The 22043-nt window shown below is 35.0% G+C and overlaps 2 protein-coding genes and 1 long non-coding RNA gene across 6 annotated transcripts; 1 reads left to right on the forward strand and 2 right to left on the reverse strand.

Moving 5' to 3' along the window:
• Window positions 1-4001: 4001 nt before the first annotated feature.
• On the reverse strand, window positions 4002-6425 carry LOC140035448 (uncharacterized). 4 transcript variants are annotated; one of them, XM_072076639.1, is made up of 2 exons: window positions 6248-6425; window positions 4002-5731 (listed from the first exon to the last, which is right to left on the reverse strand). In XM_072076639.1, the coding sequence occupies exon 2, from the start codon at window positions 5619-5621 to the stop codon at window positions 4563-4565; it is 1059 nt and encodes a 352-aa protein (XP_071932740.1). In that variant the 5' UTR covers window positions 5622-5731; window positions 6248-6425; the 3' UTR covers window positions 4002-4562. The 4 variants fall into 4 exon arrangements, with proteins under 4 accessions (XP_071932740.1, XP_071932805.1, XP_071932657.1 ...); XM_072076704.1 differs by having other exon boundaries at window positions 4002-5750; XM_072076556.1 differs by having other exon boundaries at window positions 6061-6425.
• A 4477-nt stretch (window positions 6426-10902) lies between these two features.
• On the reverse strand, window positions 10903-13761 carry LOC140035484 (uncharacterized). Its single transcript, XR_011839715.1, has 2 exons — window positions 13479-13761; window positions 10903-12251 (listed from the first exon to the last, which is right to left on the reverse strand). It is a non-coding gene; the product is annotated as an uncharacterized lncRNA (long non-coding RNA).
• A 6845-nt stretch (window positions 13762-20606) lies between these two features.
• On the forward strand, window positions 20607-21755 carry LOC113736623 (F-box/kelch-repeat protein At3g06240-like). Its single transcript, XM_027263716.1, has one exon. The coding sequence runs from the start codon at window positions 20607-20609 to the stop codon at window positions 21753-21755; it is 1149 nt and encodes a 382-aa protein (XP_027119517.1).
• Window positions 21756-22043: the final 288 nt, after the last annotated feature.

Here is a 22043-nt window from a genome sequence, read left to right on the forward strand (position 1 = left end):
TTGTGTCAGGGAGATAGACAGGCTAACTTAAAGAGACCCTCGTAGCGTGTTGATTGGTTAGAATTAGGCTCTTCTAATTATTCATGCAATTAGGGAATTGAACTTCTATGGTCGTACCTAGGGTTGTTTCCTGATTAGAAAAATAGTCAACGGTCATACCTTGGCTATCGACAAATTGAGGAAGAGTTGGTTGTTTATCGCGTGTATGACAACTATAACTAATTTATCAGATAGTAACTGGAATAATCCTTGTATCTGTGATCGAATTAAGTGAACCATCTCCGAAGTTGTCTCTTGGCTAGAGTTCGTCCATTATTATTTTTATTGTGATAATTAGTTATTTGAGTTGTAGTTGTTTTATTTTATTTTAATTTATTCCAAGTAATTTAGTTACTCTCATTTTCCAAAAACCCCCCACACTTCGAACTCTAAAAGAAATAAATTATCCCCAATCCCTGTGGATTCGACCCTGCTTATCGCTATATGCAGAATTTGTATTTTATTTGAGCAGGTATTTATTATTGCACAGGTTTGACACCCTGTCAAATTCAAATCCTCAATTGTTTACTTTTACAAGCCAACAATTGTTGAAATTGGTGGCTTAATTCTTAATCCCATATTGGTTGTTTTAGGAGTTGTAGAATTGCTTGAGAGCTATAAATAGCTCTCAAGCATTCCAATTGAATTGTACCAAGAACAACAAAGAATTACCCATAAGGATTTTGTAATTCTTTGTATTCTTTTTTCTCTCCTAAATTATGAAAGCAGGTCGCTTGAGCGGTGCTCGGAGATTAGGCAAAATTGGCCGAACTCCGCTATCAATTTTTCGGGTGCGTTCTTTTTTTATTTATTCCGCATTTATTTAGTAGTTTCTTTTCTGTAGTAGCATAGTATTCAATATATTTGTCGGATTTATTTGTAGTGTTTTATACGATTCATTTGGGTGTATTTATTCTTAGTCGTGTGTACGTATTATTTATGTATACACGGGTCTAGTTGTGATAATACACCGTGCACGTAAATTCTGTCTAGGAGATTGGATTTTAAGTGGGACCGCTTGTGACCCCTCCAACCTTTTCTGGGAGTTTATTTGAAATGGTAATTCTGTCTAAGAAGATTGTTTCGACGATCTTTCTTGGGAATTATTGAATCGGTTTAATCACTAGTTGTGTTTTTTTGAGTGAAAAATTACCCGATTTCCCCATCAGTTTCAATCCCTTCATCTCAAAAATATTGTGACATATCATTTAAACATCTTATGTCCGTCAACTGATCAACATTAGTTACTATCCATATAGGACAGAGATTGATCAAAATTAATTACCATCATTATTCTAAAGCAGAGTTCTACACGTCTACTATAGGCATGTAGCATGTGTCAAGTGTCGGATTCATATGTTAGCCACAATATTAGCAGGCAATAGGTCAGCAAAACCAAGATTTAGCTAGGCTTTGGGTGGCGTTTGGTTCGCACATCAGAATCGAATTTGGATTCTGATTTGGAATCGGATATCTTGGGTTTGGAATGAAATCATTCATTCCAATATACCTGTTTGGTTCAAGTACCTGAAATGCGTATCATAAGTATAGTTGATTTGGTTCGTCGACTCTTTCAGAATGGAATATAATAAATATATCATAAACTACATCGTAAATGATAGTCATTGGTTCTTTGTAAAAGGGATATAAGAAATTTCACTAATTAAATATAGTATAAATGTATTAGTAAATTCAATATAACTAATTAATAATTTTTATTAGTAAACATGTACAATTATTAGTATAATTGATAATATCAGTTATATTACATAAATTAATATAATTATATAATACATATAATTAATAATATTATTATTATAAGTTTATAACTAATTAAATTAAATATTATATATATAATTAAATATAAATATACAAATGTTATAATATAATTATACTAAAAATATTATGTAATTATAAGATTTTGGAATCACACTTGGGTTTTGGACAAAAGCCACCAACTTACTAAGGAATGGTGGAATGCTAAATTTTTAGATATCATTCCAAAATTTCAATTCCGATAGTAGTGAACCAAACATGAATCATGGGGTTTATTCTAATTCTCCATTCCGAAACCCTTTTACCAAATGCCACTTAGGAAACTGAGGCGATGACTACGGCCCCACAGATAACATATTCTTTAAAAATATTTTCCGTTATTTGATACTTTTCATTAATAAAATTATTTAAATATAGCAAAAGAAAATAGGGTGTGGTCTTTATGCAGAATTCTGATTCTGATCTTTGTTGGTCTGAGGATGGATTTTTAATATGTAAAATTGAAAGAAAGTATTGATAGAAATTTTGCTATGTACCTCGTGAAAAGTTTTGTAAGATGACTAGTGGGAAATATGCATGAAATAATTAATAAAGGAAAAGCATAATATAAAAGTGGTGTATACTCCTTCAAAATTTGGAAGAATGCAAAGTTAAGGGGCAAACCCTGGGCCTGGTGCTCTTCATTCACCAACTGAATTAAGAGCGATGTTGTATACTGACACTTCAATACTTATTAATGACATTTCATTATAATTTTAGCAATAGAACATGGAAAACATAGAGTGTCATTAACAAAAAAAAAAAATGGAACGTCAATTGTTAGCCATGAATTAAGGTTACTGAATATTCTCAGTTAAAGACACTAGCAATTAATTGGAATTTCTCGCCATAATATCCGAATTTTCCCAATTCTTTTTCTCCTGCTCTACTCGTCCAATATTTCCAAAACACGGACTTACTTGATCATCCCTTTTCATTTCTTTCTAACTGAGATTTTTATTTTTCTTGTGAATATATTCTCTCATTGACATTTGAGAATTGAAAAAACTAAATAAAAATATTTATATAACTGCTAGGGAAGTGCATCTTGTAAGTGGTTGAGGGAAGTGCAAAGCAGCTAGAATCTTGATTTTGATTGAGATGGCTCTTAAATCATCAGCACTAGCTTCTTTTCTTCGTCTCTGAAGTGCGTTCTTGTGAATTTGGCAAGGCTTCGGCCCGGCACAACTTTTGTCCAACATTTTCGCCAGCACAGTAGTCAGTCAGAACGTGTGTGTCAACTCTCCTCTTTGAATTTTTAAAGCAATTCATGCTCTGACGTCTCCAGCAATTTCAATATTAAACTTTTGCCATAGTTTACCAAACAATTGCAGATTTGGAGGTCTGATAGTTGTAGAATTCGAATCTACAGTTCCATATTGAGAATCAAATCTAAGAATAATTACTAGAAGCATAGCAGAATATCATTAACATCTCCCCAGTTTCCAAATGTATAATCAAATTTTGTAATCTCAATGAGCAGGTGATTCTACTGTGGTGATCTCCTCAGCTCGGAAGACTTTCTGATCTCCGGGCCACTTCATCAAGACAAAAATGACGGGAACGGTACGGCAGCGGGGATGACGCCCTACAGTCACCATCACTCAACAAGCTCACTTTTTCCAAGATCAATCCTACCTCAAAGCACAGATCTAATTGGACTCGTATGATACAGGTTGGGCAGCGACATACCACATTCTTACGACTTCAGAGTTAGAGAAAGCAACTAAGAAGCAAACACTTTTTAAGTGATAACACACTGACACTACCATAGTTTTATCATTCAAGAGTACTCAAAGTCAAACTACTTGGGATGAACATATATTTTGAAATTCAGATGAAAGGTCAGGAGGGTTCCCCAAAAATAAAAAGAAAAGGGCTGAAAAACCCAGGTTGAAGCATTTTGGTTTCATTGATGTTTGGGGAGTTGTCACTATTTCAGAAAAACCGAAGCTGTAAAATTTGGCTCTCAATTCATCAGCAACCTCTTTTCTGTTTCTATGAACTTCACTTATTTGAATGGGAACGCACGTAAGGCTTCGCCGAGCACAATTACAATCCAACCACAGCGAACAGTCAGTCACTTACTGCTGTATCACTCAATAACATGACTTTTCCGAGATTAGGCCAACCTCAAAGCACAGATGTAATGGAATTCAAAATGGTACAGATTATGCAGGAAGAGTACACATTCTTGTATCCCCTGACGCAATGTTCAAGGGAGAGAGAGAGATTTTTAACTAATAATAGACTTACATGACTATAGATGAATCACTCAAGAATCTCAAAATCAAACTGAGTGAGTCACTAGAGCATTAAACCTACCATCATCAAACTATTATGCTACCATGTTTGTAATATAGAAGAGACAGGCCTACCATCTTCAGGAGAAATATAATCTCTTCCCCTTGAAAAGCATAGCATCTGGAATCCATTCAACAACGTTCTCAGCATTATCAATGCAAGGATCAGTTACTTAAGCCTTCATCATACAGCCGGATATCATGGAAGCTTCAATCACAACAAGCATTCTTTCTCCCAAAACAACCTTCCTTTGTTTCTAGAATCACCAATTACTGCACTTTCATAAATAAACTTAAGAGCAACAAACCCAACTGTCTGGTAATAGAACATATTAACATGAAGACAAAAAAAATCTAAGTTTTTAGTTAATCCCACCATCAGTTTGCTCCAAAATCAGTAATGGATCAATTTCCTCGGAGACTAATGCATCTAATCTCCTTGAACATTTCCACCACAGCTTCAACCAAAGCCTCTTCTTTACCTTCAAAAGCATCTTTTACTACCAAGTAATCAACTCCTTCATAACCAGTAAAACCATTCATACAATTTTTTTTTCCCAAGAAAAAAGTTCTCTTATCCACAAGAGAGTTTAACTTCACTGCGTCAATATCAAGCACAGGGGTGTTCGAGAAGGTGTATGATTTGCTATCATCCATTACAATTCCAAGATGTCGATTCCACATTAGAACAAGATCACGTTTTGCAAGATCCAGCTTCCCCCACTTCTTCGAATCAGTGATAACAACACGGACAAGGGATTTTGGTAAGAAACAAAAGAAGGTTTCCATTAGTGAAAATATGCTGCAACCGATAGCCATAATAAATTCAAATATGTCTCCAGATAACCTTACTTCTCGAGCATAAACATTTATCGAAGTATCCTCAATATATCGTCTGGGGCAAATGAGAAATATTAGGCTGGATGATTTCATGTCAATCTTCCACTTCACTAGAGGTTCTTTCTCAAGACAATTGAGGCTGGGCCGATCATCCAATTCAAGGCAGTTGAATTCCACATAAAGCGATTCTAAGGAGGTGAATTTGCCAAGAAATTTGGAAGTGAGATCGGACAACAATTCCATGCCAGAGCAAGAGGACTCGGACTCAAAGGACATTGGAAACTTGTCAAAGATGGGAAAGAAGCCAAGTGGAACGGTAACAGAATGGAGTGGCTTTCCTGGGAGAATAAAAAGTTCTGGTTTAGCCTTTTTTGTGGTAATTTTTTGTTGAATTTGAAGAGGGATTTTGACAGAAACATTTTTAGTTTGATAAACAAGTGAAGAAAAACGTTTTGAGACTAAAGAGCATCTGCAGAGGGATTTGGCTTCCCTGATTTTGTCCAAAATCATGGAGATTATCAACTCATCTGGTAAGCATATGAAGGGATCGTCAGATTGATTAGCCGCTTGCCCTATCGCTTTTCCTCTAGCCCCTACTCCCACCTCATTTACCAAATCTTCCATATCTTTTTCTCTTCTGCAGAATTTCTGAACCGTTAAAAATTGCTCCAACAGAAGCAGTCAGCAGCAGCCCGAATGATACCAAATTGCTAAGATCCCTCCAAAACCAAAGGCTGAAAAAAAAGAGTTTATCTGCAGAATCAATTAATAAACCACCTAAATGCACAAACCATAAAACAGTACAGGAAAGGTGCACAATCGGAATCTACCTAATAATTCCAACACTGAAAATAAAAGTTACAAATCAAGCTCACAAAGAAATTCATGTAAGGATCGGGCCTGCATGTGAAAGAATGAAATAGTAGAAAGTGTTGATTATGTTCTATACGATTTTTGTTTAGTATGATCACCAAAAAATGAATGGCATGCATCTATAGTATGGCATCCCTTAGCTGAACTTCTACAAAGTCCTACATATGTAAATCCATCCTCAAAGTCCTACCTTTAAATCTATTATACTGCATCCAACTCCAATCACGAGGCTTCTGAAAACCCTTTAGAACTTCCCAGTGGATCCATTTTCCTCATCACATTGACAATACAATGCATTCAATCATCAACCAAAGACAAGATTACAGTACAAATCTGATGGGAAAAAATTAGATGGGACTTTTACAAAAAAGGCTGACCTTTTGTTGGAAAAAAATCGGAAGAAAGGATTGACAAGATTACAGTAGGCATCGAGGATTGCAGAAGGTGGCTTCCTAATCTTTGCAGAAGATAGTAGAAAGTTTCGGGGAAACTGAAACTTCCACTCCGCAAAATGGTCACCTAAGGCCAATTCTGAGAAGAGTAGCGGTGGGTTTATAGAAGATTAAATTTAATATGGTCTATTACTATTTTATTGCCAAAGTTATCTACTTTAGCAAGGGTTCTCATTTTTCAAATGCAAAGAGATAATAGAAAAAAAAAAGGAAAGGGAAAAAAATTAAATGAGACAATGGCAAATAAAATTATAATTAAAGGGATAATAATAGTAAGAGAAGGTATTGGATGAATTACACGCAGTCCTTGGTGTATTAATATCGATCACTATAATTGGTAATTGGCGTATTAGTACGGATCACCATAATGCTTTATTTTGATTGATACTCGTTATTGTCACATGGAACACATGGTGCACATAATTTTTTTTTTTTGAGGTAGTGATCTCATTGATCTGAATTTTAAAATTTAAGTTTACTTAATGGTAATTTTCACGAATTTACAAAGTTGGAAATTAGGCTTAATTTTCCTCTTGTTGTGAACTTGTAAGCATGTATATCAAAATTAATAAATTAGTTAGTCTATTGTTAAGTGAAAACTATGCTCTTGCAATAATGCAACACATAGTGAGGAATATAATTGTGGGTTTTTTCTTTTTGGTATAGGAAGTATAGGATTTTGGAATAGGTGATTGAAGAAAAGCTAAAGAAATTTCGCATTGAAATTCTAGGAGGAGATAATACAATTGATTTAAATACTAAGAAAATAACTTCCACGTAAAAAGTGCAAATAATAATATTTTTACTTTTTGAGCTTGTTTCAAAGTATTGATGCTAAATTTTTTTTTTTTTTTTGTACTTGAGTTTCATTTCATATGCAAGAAGAGGTACAATTTGACGTGTTCAGCTTGCTTTTGTTATTCGTTATTTAGAAGATTCTATACTGAATAATACATTTACGTTCACCAAATTATTGAAATTTATTTTTTTCGTTCATTAAAATTGTCTTTTTGCTAGGCAATTATGAGTTATTGCTTCACTATGACGAGTGAATGTAAGAAACATATTTTAAAACATTTCAATATATAGTACAATTTCATTGTGCATTTGTCAAAATTAAACACTATACAAATGAACAGACTGCATATGTATCTTAAGCTAATTTCTATATAAGCTTCCAATTAGGTCTTAATGTGAGGCTAATTTACAAAATTTGAGGTGTCAAGAGTAGGAGATCTTTATTTTAAGTCTCACGATTATGAAAAGGCTATTATAGAGCTTTCATCCCACTATTTGTGCCTTTGTTTTTTGTTTTGGGTTCTTTTGAATGGAGGGTTGCAACACGGCGACTAGATAATCAGTCATCCATTCTAGAGATCCAGTGTAATATTGTTGGTATGGTTGCAACCATTTTTTGTGCATTTGTTATGATGTTGTTAGTTGACAATATGTTTATGTTATGTTTTAAAATAAAAAAAAAATTCTTACTACAATTTGGCTATATCCTTTTTGTCTATAGTATTTGATACAAGTCGAGGTGACAAAAGGAATTACGAATGAAATAATTGCCAAAGTCCTCCTGCCATTCATCCACTCTTTTACTGTTACCCATTTTACTGCTACGAATGAAATAATAACTTTTCTACTCCCCATTTTAGACCGATCTTCTGACCCAATTTGGCAATGACCTCTGAGCGTTTCTAATCTAATTATGTATATGTGTTTCTTCTGTCTATGGAAAAAACAGACTTAGTATTTGATTTTTTTGGGGTTTTTTTTTGGGTAATAGAAGACAATACATGTTAGAACAACTTGGTATTTGATAATTGGGTCCAAGGCCAAACTTAATTTTTATTTTTGGTCTTTTTTTTTTTTTTTGTAATAGAGGACTATACATATTAAAGCAACTTCGTATTTGATAATTGGGCCTGAAGTAGTTAAAAGTCCAAATCTCTTTACAACCGTGACAACCATATCCTCTCCTCAAATAGTTATGATGATTTCTTTCTGCTGCTGACAAAATGGAAGGTGTAGAAGAAGCACATTTCTTACAGACAATTTAGAGCTTTGTTCAGGCATTTCTATATATCAACCAAAAGTTTCACTGCCCTCCAATTATATAATGCAGTTTAGTTATGTTGGCCTTCTATGTATACCATGGAACTAAATGTATCAGATACATGCAAGAGATCAGCACAAGTAGGAACTTGACAGAAAAATGTACACATAATATGGCTATATAGTTCATACTTCAAAGGAGATTCACAACATAAACAGGTTAAGTGCGGAATTCTGGTTTCTTTCAAAATGATATAACTATGTACTTCATCTGGTTTCCACACAAAAGTATCCTAAAAGCAAAGGGACTGGACTAGGTAGGATATCATCCTTCCAACATTCAGGATTCTGGTGGATGGAATTCTGTAGGGACCAGAAGTAAAAAGTCTTGTACAGGATGTCATGTGAGATATTCTACTGCAAACAGAAAATTAAAAAATGCAGTGGAATCACCATAAAATGAGCGAAACAGAGAATTAAAAATAATGCAGCGGAATCCCCATAAAATCAACAAAGATGTCAAAAGTAGTCTTGATTATTTATCACACCATAGATGACTTTGTATCAGTGGACCAGTAAAATTTACAATGACAATCCTTTTCTATTCTTTCCTCACAAGATACTTCAAAGATTTCCTGATAGATTTGAAGCCACTGGGGAGTACATTGGGTCCTGCAACCTAAGTTCTAAACCATAGTTGTTCGTGGGCTCTATCAGATTACCAAATAAATTCTATTTAATGCTGCTATAGGAACACAAATTGTTGAAAACATTTATGAAAACTATGTTAAGAATCACAAGTCAGAACAGTTTTGGTGTCTATTAAGAGTAGGGACCTTGAAGATGCAAATACTGGTCTTATTCCTCCATCTCAACCAAGAAAAAAGAAATGGCATAATTAAGAAGGGGGAGGAAAAACACAGGGAGAGGGGGTGACACAGGTAAAGACAAATAGCAAGTGATGTTCAACTGACATCGATCAGATTACATGTTCATTTCTGACCAGGAATCAGGCAAGCTAATATAGTTCATGCATTTCGTTACGTAAATGGGTCATGATGCAGCTTTTATTTCACTAGTTTTCTTTGTCAGAACTACTTGATCTTGGCCGCCCAAATTCCTTTTATTACCATCAACTTGATATTTTACATGAAAACTACAGGCTTGCTATCCTTAGACAAATATAATTCTCTTGGCAGTTTCCAAATTTGTATTGCGGAAGTTCTTTATGAAGAAACAGACATGTTGAGAACGCATATTATAAAGGCTCGTTCTTATTTCCCACACTTACAACCTTTGATCTAGATAGACAAGCTGTACTGTGTTATTAAGCGGATAGTTCCACAAATGGGCAACAATTTCATTGAGTCCAAAACATGCTGCATTGTAATATGTTGTGTGCGCTAGCCTTGACCAACTTTATTCTTTTTTTCAATTTTGGCTTTACAAATTGCATCTCCACTCATGTATAGACAAGTGTTTATTATAACTTCCTGAATTGCTCTAGCATTTTCCAGAATTGGTTACATTAATATCCTGAATTGATTCCTTTTCTGCGCAGATTGGAAACACAATGCAAATTCCCTTTTTGGCAGTCGTAGCCTTAGTTGGTTGATGACTTCAGCTCTTATAGCTGTCAATGACTCATGACAGCAAAAGGATCCAGAGAGAAGCATCAACATCCGATGACGTTTTGCATTTCCATTTCTCTTTTTAATTTCTATATTAAGCTTGTCAGTTCACTCTTCTTATTTGTTGACAAAACCTTGCCCCAAATCTTTCACTTTGCTCTGGCCCTTCAGCAATCTTTAGATACTATTTCCATGTGAAATTTTCACTTAAAATTACAGAACCATACAAATCAAACTAATCAAATCTCTTGTTGGTGCACATAAATATACCATTGTGTCTTGCTGATCAGCCTAGCAATGGTAATGGGTGAAACACACAGTCAGCTATAGACACTTCATAAGGATGAAGGATCCAATAGCTGTCTGAGCAATCCTAGATTCAGACAACCAAGATTCAGTTTCTAGATTCAGTTTAAGGCAGTACAAAGCACAAATGCTACAGCCTTTCGACAAAATCACAGGTGATTACATCTATTCTGATGGCAGGAATAATTATAATTTAATTATTTAGCCTTTCTTTCATCTGAAATAGTGGGTTGTAGGAAGAGGAAACCATGTTAATTGCTCTCTATTCCGGTCGATATTTCAAAAACTCAAGTCTGCTAGGACAAGGACACATCTTAGGTTGGCGAAAGTGATGCATAAGGATGGTGGTCACCTAATGTTTCAGCTTTCACTCTCCCGGTAAGTTTTCTCATTTAGCAGTTTTTACCCATCTCAAGCATAGCACAATTCAATTCCTATCTATTATTAGAGAAAGGATGGACATTTCTCTTTCATACCATAGGAAATGCAAAACAAAAAGTCTAAGTCAAAACACAGACACATTTTATGACAATTAAAAATTCGTCATCAGTATTAATTGAGCATCACTGGGGCAGGACATAGACAAAAACCCAAACAGTACCCAGCTACTTTTAGATATCAATGGACAAGCTTTATGTGCATAATTGTTACATGTAAAATTACTTCCTGAATGCATGAATATAAAGCAATGAAAGGAGCAGGATGAGAACCACCATGGAAGGGCATCCTTTAAGAGTAAAGGCATGATTTTCTAGAGCAGGCTTACTTGCTAGAAATGGTGTTCAACCTCTTTCAGTTAATTTCAGCAATAATCTAGTGGTCACTTTTGTCTGCTCCTGACGACACAACGCTTTCTGCTTCCATCTACATCAGTGTACCTGGCATTTTGCCTTGCAGAACCTACCTGATTCTCATCTATCTCACTCTTGTTATCAGCAGGTTGTTCCCTTCGATTAGATTCCACATCTTCCTTTGACACTGCAGTTTTAGGACCCTCTCCTTCTATCTTTGAATTATGCTTGACCTTATCATATTCCTGGCTAAAACTTGTGTTGGAAACCACATTGCCATTCAGATCCTTCTTTCTTTCTCCTCCTATCTCTGCTTCATCCTTGACCTTAGCATACTCCTGGCACCTTATCATACTTCTGGTTATAAATCCTGTTAGCAACCACATCACCACTGAGATCCTTCTTGCTTTCTCCTCCTATCTCTTCTTCATCCTTGACCCTAGCATACTCCTGGCTAAAACTCACATTGGCAACCACATCTCCAGCGGGATCCTGATTGTGTTCTCCTTCCATATTTGCATTGTCCTTGGCCTTAACATGCTCCTGGCTAAAACTTGTTTTCCCAACCACATGACCACTGAGATCCTTCTTTCTTTTTCTGGAGTGAAGTTATGCTTTTATGTGAAAAACCATCTTTAGGCTTGACCTCAAGTTCAAATTTCTCTTTCTTCAATTCCAACTGTTCTACGTCACCATCATCATAGTTTACAGTATGAAGCATCTTCTCCCCATTGAACGATTTAATTCTTCCTGCAAACCATTTTTTCAAGTCTGGCCAGTAAACCTTTATTCTCATCCCCACAATCCTTTCAATGTCGTTCTCATTCAAATCCACCATCTGGAATGAAGGTACCTCCTTCCTTGGGCGAAGTCTGGATGAACATTTGTCAATAGGAGATGCGATAGCAATTTCAACATCTGCACTGCGCTTTCTCTTTTTCTGCTCCTTTGTAACATTAAAAACTGTTCCTCTCCGGTGACATTTGGCATTTCAGCTTCTTCATTTCCCTGTTGGCATCTTCCTTTATCTGTTCCCTTATCAACTTTTACTTCTTGAATTCCTCGTCACTCCCCAAACCTGGTCTTCATTACACAGACTAGGAGCTTAAGGCACTTTAACTTTGTTGAACCTAAATACTGACCCTGCAAAGAACAACTAATTCATAAAACAAATAAAATAAATTCAGCACAGGTGATGTAGTTACTTCGTAACTGCCAAAGGAGTCAGCCATTGACAACATCCATGGTAACTTGCATCTATACACCCCAAATAACAAAAACTCTAATACTCAAAGAAACAGACTAAATTGCTGCAATCATAATAAGCATAGACTGATCTGGCACTCAAAAAGCCATTCAAACACAAGAAGCCCTCTCCATACAAAGCTAATCAAGTAACATAAATCTCAGAATGGCTTCAAAGTAACTCTCAAATTCTAAGGCTACTGAACAAAGTCAAAGTGAAAAAGAATGCTCCAACCTCTGTTCCCTATGGGACATAAAAAATAAAAATACTTTTGACCGCAAATAAAGACTCAAGATTTCTGAAAAGAAGGGATTTGAAATATCAGAACAGTGGAATGCTGGGATTTTCAGTTTTACTGCCATTGCTAACACAAGATTTAGTATCAAATCTTCACATAGAAAAACTTTGAACATGATATTCAGATCCCCGAAAGATACTGATTTTCAGTGCAAAGGATTGCACGATTTTGACCCTTAAGAACTTAATCCAAAGGAGTCCTGAATTTCAAAAATATTGAATTTTTTACAGCTCCTGTGATAAAATTCGTGTCTAAAGAACAGATTAAACGACAACATTGTAAACCATAGACTTGGGCAACGAAGCATAACGGTGTATAGATAATGATTCATCAGTAAACTCATTCACCAACGAACTAGAAACTAATGGTGTTACTAACTACCATTGATTACCTAAGAAATGAAATAAATGAATCTGATCAATCAAAAATATAACATTCTAAAAGCACTAAAATCTTATCCCCTTCAAATTTCTAAAACTCTGAAAACCTTAGCCTGTGGAATTTTTCCAACAGCCAATTTGACACTTTTTTTATAAAAAAATCTCAGCTTTTTCCCCAAAATCCTTCCAATTAAAGGGCCCTTTAGGCTATAGGTCAAAGTTCATGAAAGAAACAGTTGTAAAATTTAAGTAAGGCACAGCAATTTTACCAGGGCTTTTCCTAATATCTGAGAAATCAGGGCATAACAATCAAGAATAAGCACACGATAAAGAAAACGAGAGAAAACAAAACCCACCACAAGAATTGTACACCTGCTGAAAAACAAGTACTTATCCAACAAATAAATAACCAAAAAAATTGGTAAAAGAGGCGAGTTTAATCAAACCTGATTAGAATGCTAGAATGTGAGAGCGAAAACAAGAAAGCCCGGATTGTGTGAAGTCCTGGAAAGTAAAGCCTAAGCCCCATTGCATAGACTGATCCACTGAAAAATGAGGTGCAGTTTTCCTGTGTCAGTTTGTCAAAGGTCCAAGTGCCAAGAAAGGGCGGGAACCGAATGACACTTGGTGCTACTCTTGGCTTAACACTCTTTCTTTTTTTTCTTTTTGTTTTTTTGTTCAAATGTATTTGTTGTTAGGTACCACAAGTATACAATACGAAGTATTGGTAGATAATTTTGGAAATGGAGTAGTCTTAGAATTAGCAAGGTAGATACAATAAAAGATACAAAGTGTAAATGAATATAATCAAGTTAAATCAAAAAATATTAGTTGCATTATATGGATCACATGATAATGTAGAAGAATCAATTAAAAGTCACTGAGTATCATAATGAGCCATTTCTTATATGATATTTGGATAGCCCACCATTTTTATTCAACTATTTGTTGATAAGTTGTTAATATTAGTGCATTACATAACATACCATATAGTATACATGTTCCATCCAATAAAATCTAACACATTAATAGTCAAACTTGTTTGTTTATCTAAACAAGTTCCAAATTGTGATTAAACTTGAGTTGTTTCAATTACAAATGAACTTTTTATGGAGTCAAATTTGAGCCAAATTTGAGTAACTTGAATTTTCTATAATTATTCTAATTCAATCAAACTTATATCAAGTAATGAAATTCTTGATATCATTAGTGTCTTTTTGGGCGTGCGTGGTACACTGCATATCCATCACAACATGGCGTATACCCTTCAATATAATGGTCTACCCAAGCCATATACCAATATTCAGTAATTAAAAGTTTCTTCTTTAGCGATTTAAATTATAAATTTAAATGCAGACCTCCAACTCTCTACCAAATTTAAACAAAAAAAAAAGATAGTGACTATATACTTTGTAAAAATAATAAGACAAGTGCAGAAAAAGTGAGTATATGTAGTAGGGTAATTATCTTATTCTTAACCGAATTGTAATGGGGGGCTAACTTTGTTACAGGAGGAAGAGAAACTAGAGGGAAAACAACATTACATTTTTAGCTTAGAATAATACCTTTTTTGTTTTAAAATCCAAACTTTGTTAACGAGGAGCATGTTAAATGTTCTGCCCTAAATGCCTAGACAAAGCCACTTAGTTAGACAAGAAAAGGAGAAGTTAATTGATAGTAGCACAAAAATTTTGTGTGGGATTATTCTTGGAATTGTTGCACTCGATGGGGCCTAACAAGCAAGTGTAGCTATTTATTTATTTGAAGAAAAGAGAGAAAAATAGAACTTGTATTTATTTTCACAAAAAAGTGAATATAGAAAAATTGAAAAAAACATTTTTCAGGATGCCATAAGGAACACCTGTAGTCCCATTGACAACTGATAATATTTTATCACACCAGAAGAAAACTGACCCTCTCTTGCTCTGTAGCTCCTTCTCCTTTGTACAAAATCATATACTTCCCTTACTACATTAATCTATAAAAATGGATTTAGGATTACTTTTGAGGACTTCACAATCCTGCATTTCTTGTTTTTGCACCTAAAATCTATTCAGGTTGGTTAAACTCGCCTTTTTTTAATTTTTTTTGAACTACTTAATTGAATATTTTCTTTGCAGATGCACAATCTTTGTGATCCTTTTTTTTTTCCTTTTTCATTTTTCCCGATTTCTCTAGAAATTCTGAGATGTTAGAAAAGGCCCTAATCGAAATGTTATGTCTTACCTTCAAATTACAACATTTTCTATCATGAACTTAGATATGTGGCCTGCAGGGTAGTTTAATTGGAAGGGTTTGGGTTGAATTTGAAAAGAAAGATCAAATGGCCATGTGGAACATTAGGAGGATGACATTGTATTAAGGATGCACTTATTTAATACCAGAACTTGAGAAATTGAAGGCACAGAAGATTTTAGTGCCTTTTGAATGCAACAATTCTGACAAATGAGAAGATTTTTTCAATCATTTTCCCTTTCATTCTTTGGTATCTAGTGGTCATGATTATATATGATTTTCTCTACCTTAATATCATTTTAAAACTAATAGTCCAAATTTGGTACAAAATCTTTGTGTTACGTAGCAAAAAATAATAATCTAGTGGCAGGGAAAGGGAGGGGAGGAAGAAGAGGGACGGAGGAATATCTGGGAGAAGGAAATGGGAGGAGGAGGAAGGGGAAGAGGGAGGAGGAGGAAAAAGAAGGAGGGGGAGGGTGATGGGTGTGGTGGTTGGGGGTGGGGGGTATTTGTGAGTGGTAGTGTTAATTTTTAAAAAGTACTATAAAAAATTTTTAACTTTAAAAACTATTCCAAAATATATTTAAAAAACCCCTCCAAAGCACCACAAAAAACATCGACAGTAAAAGTTTTTCATATACACTGTTATAGTAAAATATTGAAAAAAATACCTATAAAAATAGCTAATCCAAACAGAGTGAATAAATTTGAAATCCCAGATTCCGCTATTTTGGTACTTTAAATCCCTTCATCTCAAAAAATATTGTGACATCCGGCTTAGTGAGTCCCTTCTTCCGTGATGAACTGTTGGCACCCGTCCTACATTTTGTCTCTGGGGACCGAGGAGAAAGGAGGCTCGGCGGGAAGAGGGGTGTGCCATGAGAGAAGCAAGGAGGTCAACCTCTTTCAAATATACAACACGGATTCTGGCAATGCAATGTAGTTGGACTCTCATGTCGATCCGAATGAATCATCCTTTCCACGGAGGTAAATCTTTGCCTGCTAGGCAAGAGGATAGCAAGTTACAAATTCTGTCTCGGTAGGACATGTATTTCTATTACTATGAAATTCATAAATATTCATAAATGAAGTAGTTAATGGGAACACCTTATGTCTGTCAATTGATCAACATTAATTACTATCCATAAAGGACAAAGGTTGATCAACATTAATTACTATCATTATCTTGAAGCAGAGTTCTAGATCGGGGAAAGAGAGGAGGGGATGGGCTAGATCGAGTAGGAGGGGAAGGGAGGGGAGGAGGAAGAGGGGAGTAGGAATATCTGGGAGAAGGGAGAGGGAGGAGGAAAAGGAAGAGAGAGGGGGAGGGAAAAGAAGGAGGGAGAGGATGATAGGTGTGATGGCTGGGGGTGGGGGTGTTTGTGAGTGGTAGTGTTAATTTTTAAAAAGTACTTTAAAAAATATTTTAAATTTAAAAAGCATTCCAAAATATATTTCAAAATCCTCTCCAAAAACACCGCAAAAAACATTAACAGTAAAAATTTTTCATATACATTACAATCGTAAAATATTCAAAAAAAACACCTTTGAAAATAAATAATCCAAATGGAGTGAATAAATTTGAATTCCCAAATTCCACTCTTTTGGTACTTTAAATCCCTTCATCTCAGAAGTATTGTGACATATCATTTGGACACATTATATCCATCAATTGATCAACATTAATTATTATCCATAAAGGACAGAGGTTGATCAACATTAATTACTATCATTATTCTAAAGCAGAGTTCTACATGCCTACTATAGGCATGTGGCATATGTCAAGTGTCAGATTTACGGGACAGCCACAATATTAGCAGGCAATAGTTCGGCAAAGCCAAGATCTAGCTAGGCTTCGGCTAAAGACTTAAGAAACTGAGACGATGACTAGGGCCCCACATATAGCATATTCTTTAAAAATATTTTCCATTATTTGATGCTTTTCACTAATAAAATTATTTAAATATAGCAAAAGAAAATAGGGTGTGGTCTTTATGCAAAATTCTGATTATGATCTTTGTTGGCCGGAGGATGGATTTTTTATATGTAAAATTGAAAGAAAGTATTGATAGAAATTTTGCTATGTACCTCCTGAAAATTTTTATAAGATGACTACTGGGAAATATGCATGAAATAATTAATAAAGGAAAAGCATAATATAAAAGTGGTATATACTCTTTCAAATTTTGGAAGAATGCAGAGTGAAGGGGCAAACCCTGGTGGTCTTCATTCACCAATCGAATTAAAAGTGATGTTATATATTGACACTTCAATTATTATTAATGACATTTCATTATAATTTTAGCAAATAGAACATGGAAAAAATAGAGTGTCATTAACAAAAAATTTGAACGTCAATTGTTAGCCATGAATTAAGGTTACTGAATTTTCTCAGTTAAAGACACTAGCAATTATTTCGAATTTCTCGCCATAATATCCGAATTTTCCCAATTCTTTTTCTCCTACTCTACTTGTCCAATATTTCCAAAACATGGACATACTCGATCACCCCTTTTCATTTCTTTCTGACTGAGATTTTTATTTTTCTTGTGAATATATTCTCTCATTGACATTTGAGAATTGAAAAAAATAAATTAAAATATTTATATAACTGCTAGGGAAGTGCATCTTGTAAGTGGTTGAGGGAAGTGCAAAGCAGCTAGAATCTTGAATTTGATTGAGATGGCTCTTAAATCATCAGTAGCTTCTTTTCTTTGTCTCTGAAGTGTGTTGTTGTGAATTTGGCAAGGCTTCGCCCCGGCACAACTTTTGTCCAACATTTTCGCCAGCACAGTATTCAGTCCAACATTTTCTCCTCTTTGAAATTTTAAAGCAATTCTGATCTACAGTTCCATATTGCCATTCGTTTCATGATGCTTGGGTAAATACAGCAACAGTTGACAGATTGGTCGATAAATTGAGACTCAAAACTAAGAATAATTACTAGCAGAATATCATTCTCATCTCCCCAGTTTCCAAATGTATAATCAAATTTTGTAATCTCAACAAACTCACTTTTTCCAAGATCAATCCTACCTCAAAGCATAGATCTAATTGGACTCATATGATACATGAAACCAAGAGATTTCTAACTATGAATTTTGAGATAAAAGATTTTGGTGATGCATCTTTTGTGTTAAGCATACAAATACATCGGGATCACTCTCAGGGTATTTTGGAACTATCACAAAAAGGTTATATCGAAAAGGTTCTTAAAAGATATGACATACAAAATTATAAATCAGGTGACACCTCTGTGGTTAAAAGAGACAAATTTAGTCTTTAGTGGTGTCCTAAGAATGGTTTTGAGGAAAAAGAGATGTAAAAGATTCCTTATGCGTTAGCAGTGGGGAGTTTGATGTATGCTCAAATTTGTACGCGTTCGGATATTGCGTATATTACCGGGATATTGGGTAGAAATTTAAGCAATTTTGGATTAAATTATTGGAAAAACAACCAAACGGGTCTTGCGGTATTTGCAGAAAACAAAAGACTACATGCTCACGTATTGAAAATCAGATAAACTCGAGGTCATTGGATATACTGATTCCGATTATACTGGATGCCAAGATACTATGAACGAAATGTAAGGATATATCTTCTTGTTGGCTGAAAGTGTCATATCCTAGAAGAGTGCTAAACAGTCTCTTAGAATATCTTCTACTATGGCCGCAGAGTTTATGACTTATTATGAGACATCCAACCATGAAATTTTGTTGCAAAATTTTGTTACAAGATTACGTATAGTGGATAGTATTGAAAGGTCATTCAAATTATTTTGTAATAATAAGTCAGCAGTTCTATATTCCAATAACAACAGGAGCTCGACAAAATCTAAATATATAGATATCAAGTTCTTGGCTGTTAAAGTAAGAGTGCAGAGTGGATAGTTATCGATAGAGCATATCGGGACAAACTTCATGGTTGTGGATCCGTTTATTAAAGAATTGTCGTTTAAAATGTTTCATGAGCATACTACTCGTATAGGTGTCATGTTATTAAATGATGCACCGTTTTAGTGGGAGTTTATTATTTTAAATATTTTTACAATAATTTTCGGTTATTAATGTTTTAAGGATATTTTATACATAAATAAAGTTTGGATTTATTACACTCTGACTTTGGTATGGTTTAATCTCATGAAAATTTAATATGGACCGGTTGAAAATGGACATTTTATGATCACATTACATAAAATTTTCATGCTATACATCTATATCATGATTCATGTCATTCAATTATATCAATATATGTGACCATTGATGGGTCGAGTTACGAAATTGTAACAAAGGCCGCTTTGATCCTACTCTAATGTGATTGCTGGACTGAATGACTATAAATTCATTTTAGTAATGACAGTAGAGTTGAGCTCATACGGTTAATTGCAAAGTACAATTATAAGATTACACATATAGTCCAAGTAGGAAATTGTTGAATCCTTAATCCAAAGTTGAACTTATATGTGAATGATTATGTGTTGCATACTGTCAAATAAGGTTAAATTTAATTAATGTGATCAAACATGGTTTAAATTTAATGTATCTAGTAGGGTATATGCCTTTAATGTGGGGAGATTATTTTCTATTTTTATGATGGGTTGAAATAGGAATTCAAAAAATAACAGAAATATTATTTATAAATAGGGTTATGGTCTCCAAGTCATAAGTATTTTTGAGAGCAAATGACAAGGACCTCAACGTCAAAAATTAACAGTGACTTTGTTAAAAATATGAGTGAAATTGGAACTAATATGCATGGGTTATGTAGTAGAAGTCAGTTGAGTTCAAGAGTCAGGAGGCGAGGGTTCAACGAATCAGACATGCATTATAGTACTGATTGAAAAAAATCATGATTTCTCAATGAAACCAAATTATAAAGTACAATGATATTCAAAACCACTAAAGTCATCCAACTCATTCGATCATGCTACATAAGGCCACCTTCGTTTAAGGAAGAGTTTGTTGGACATTTTTGCCCCTAAAAAATATTCCTGCATGAGTGAATGCCTTGTAACCAGATGATTTATCACTAGCATGTTTATGTGAGTTTAATGATCTTTTTTGTCACAAAAAAGTTTAATAACCAAAGGATGCTATTTTGAGTAGTTGAGCGATCATTCCGGCCGTTCACTCTATTCCCAATTAATCATAAAGTGAGCAAGTAGCGATCCATTCAATAAATCTTCTCACTACTCGCGAGGAAATGATCCCACTGAAGAAAGGAGAGCCTGGATGAAAGCTGCAAATGAGGAGACCTCTTGATGAACCCTTATCTTCGCAACCTTATTTTTATTTTTCTGCTCCTCTGCTATCAATCTATTGACCAAACAACCCACAGAAATGGATGTTCTTTCGGAGGACATCCTGATGGAGATCTTGGTGAGATTACCCGTGAAATGTTTGTTCCAATTCAAATGCGTTAGCAAATCTTGGTGCTCTTTGATCAAAAGCCCCCGTTTCACGCATTTGCATGTCACTCGAGCCAAGAACGGCGATCAGGAAGGTGTCATCCTGGTGAAGCGCTTCATCAAGGATGAGAGAAAAATTGTTTTATCATTCCATTCAAAGGATGAATCTTTATCTCTCCAGGTTGTGGCCCCTGATTTTGAGGTGCCGTACTCAACTTACCTCAATATGATTTTGGTCGGCACATGCCATGGCATAATTTGTCTTAAAAGTAATGAATCGGGTGGTATTTATTTGTGCAATCCTGCAACTCGAGAGTTTCTTACACTCCCTGATCCTCCCTTTCGTTGCCCACAAGGGTATTTTTGCCAGCTGGGTGAAATGGGGTTTGGGTTTGATGCAATCAGTGACGATTTCAAGATCATCACTTTTACAGAAATTACTCCTGACGAATACAATGATGATCTTAATTCCTGCAAAGTTGACATATACAGTCTCAGTACTAATTCTTGGAGAGAACTCGATCCAGACGTCACCCTGCCGGAATGGGTGTATAACCCACGCTTCTCTGTTTTATTTAATGGATGCTTCCATTGGTGCACACCATTAATTACTGATTCTTTTGGCCTCCAGATCCTTTCTTTTGAATTTAGCACTGAGCAATTTCGAGAAATTCAATTTCCTGATGGAGCACCAGACACTGAAGGAGAATATGGTATGCAGAAACTCATTGTCTTGGACAATTCACTTGCCTTGATGTGGTATAACATTACAGGGAGTCAAATTTCGGATCAGCATTTCGACATATGGGTGATGATGGAGTACGGTGTGCAGGAGTCTTGGGTTAAAAAGTTTTCCATAGGACCACTCTCAGGAATCGACTGCCCGTTATCTTCGTGGAACAGTAATAAACTGCTTTGGGAAATGAGCAATGGACAGTTGGCTTCATGTCCTGTCCTAGGTGATAATCGAGGAAGTCTTACAAAATACAACATTCATGGGTCTCCAACCACCTTGCAAGCTGATATTTATCATGAAAGTTTGGTTGCTCTCGGTGAACTATGCGGTCGTCGAATGAACTGAACTGGAGATCAAATGGGGAATTGGAAAAATCATGCTCGTTAGATGCGTTTAATATTGGTCGTATTTTTTTTGGTTTGATGCCTTAACTTTTACAATAAGTCTTTTCATTTGAATCATATGTTAGAAATTTGAACTTTAAGATTGTTACTTGGTGCATGTTTGATCTCTGAACCTTAATTGTTCTTGTTATATCAAAGTTAAAGAGGAGAAGAATGAGTTCCCCAAGGCTTCCCGTTGCCTAGAAAGTTGGACAAATTACACTTTATCCTCCTGTGATTTAGTGTTTTC

Source organism: Coffea arabica, chromosome 1c, assembly GCF_036785885.1.
Source record: "Coffea arabica cultivar ET-39 chromosome 1c, Coffea Arabica ET-39 HiFi, whole genome shotgun sequence".
Classification (NCBI taxonomy): Eukaryota; Viridiplantae; Streptophyta; class Magnoliopsida; order Gentianales; family Rubiaceae; genus Coffea; species Coffea arabica.

Coding starts and splice junctions, on each gene's coding strand:
- LOC113736623 (XM_027263716.1), top strand. CDS start 20,607: ATGGATGTTCTTTCGGAGGACATCCTGATGGAGATCTTGGTGAGATTA.
- LOC140035448 (XM_072076639.1), bottom strand. CDS start 5,621: ATGGAAGATTTGGTAAATGAGGTGGGAGTAGGGGCTAGAGGAAAAGCG.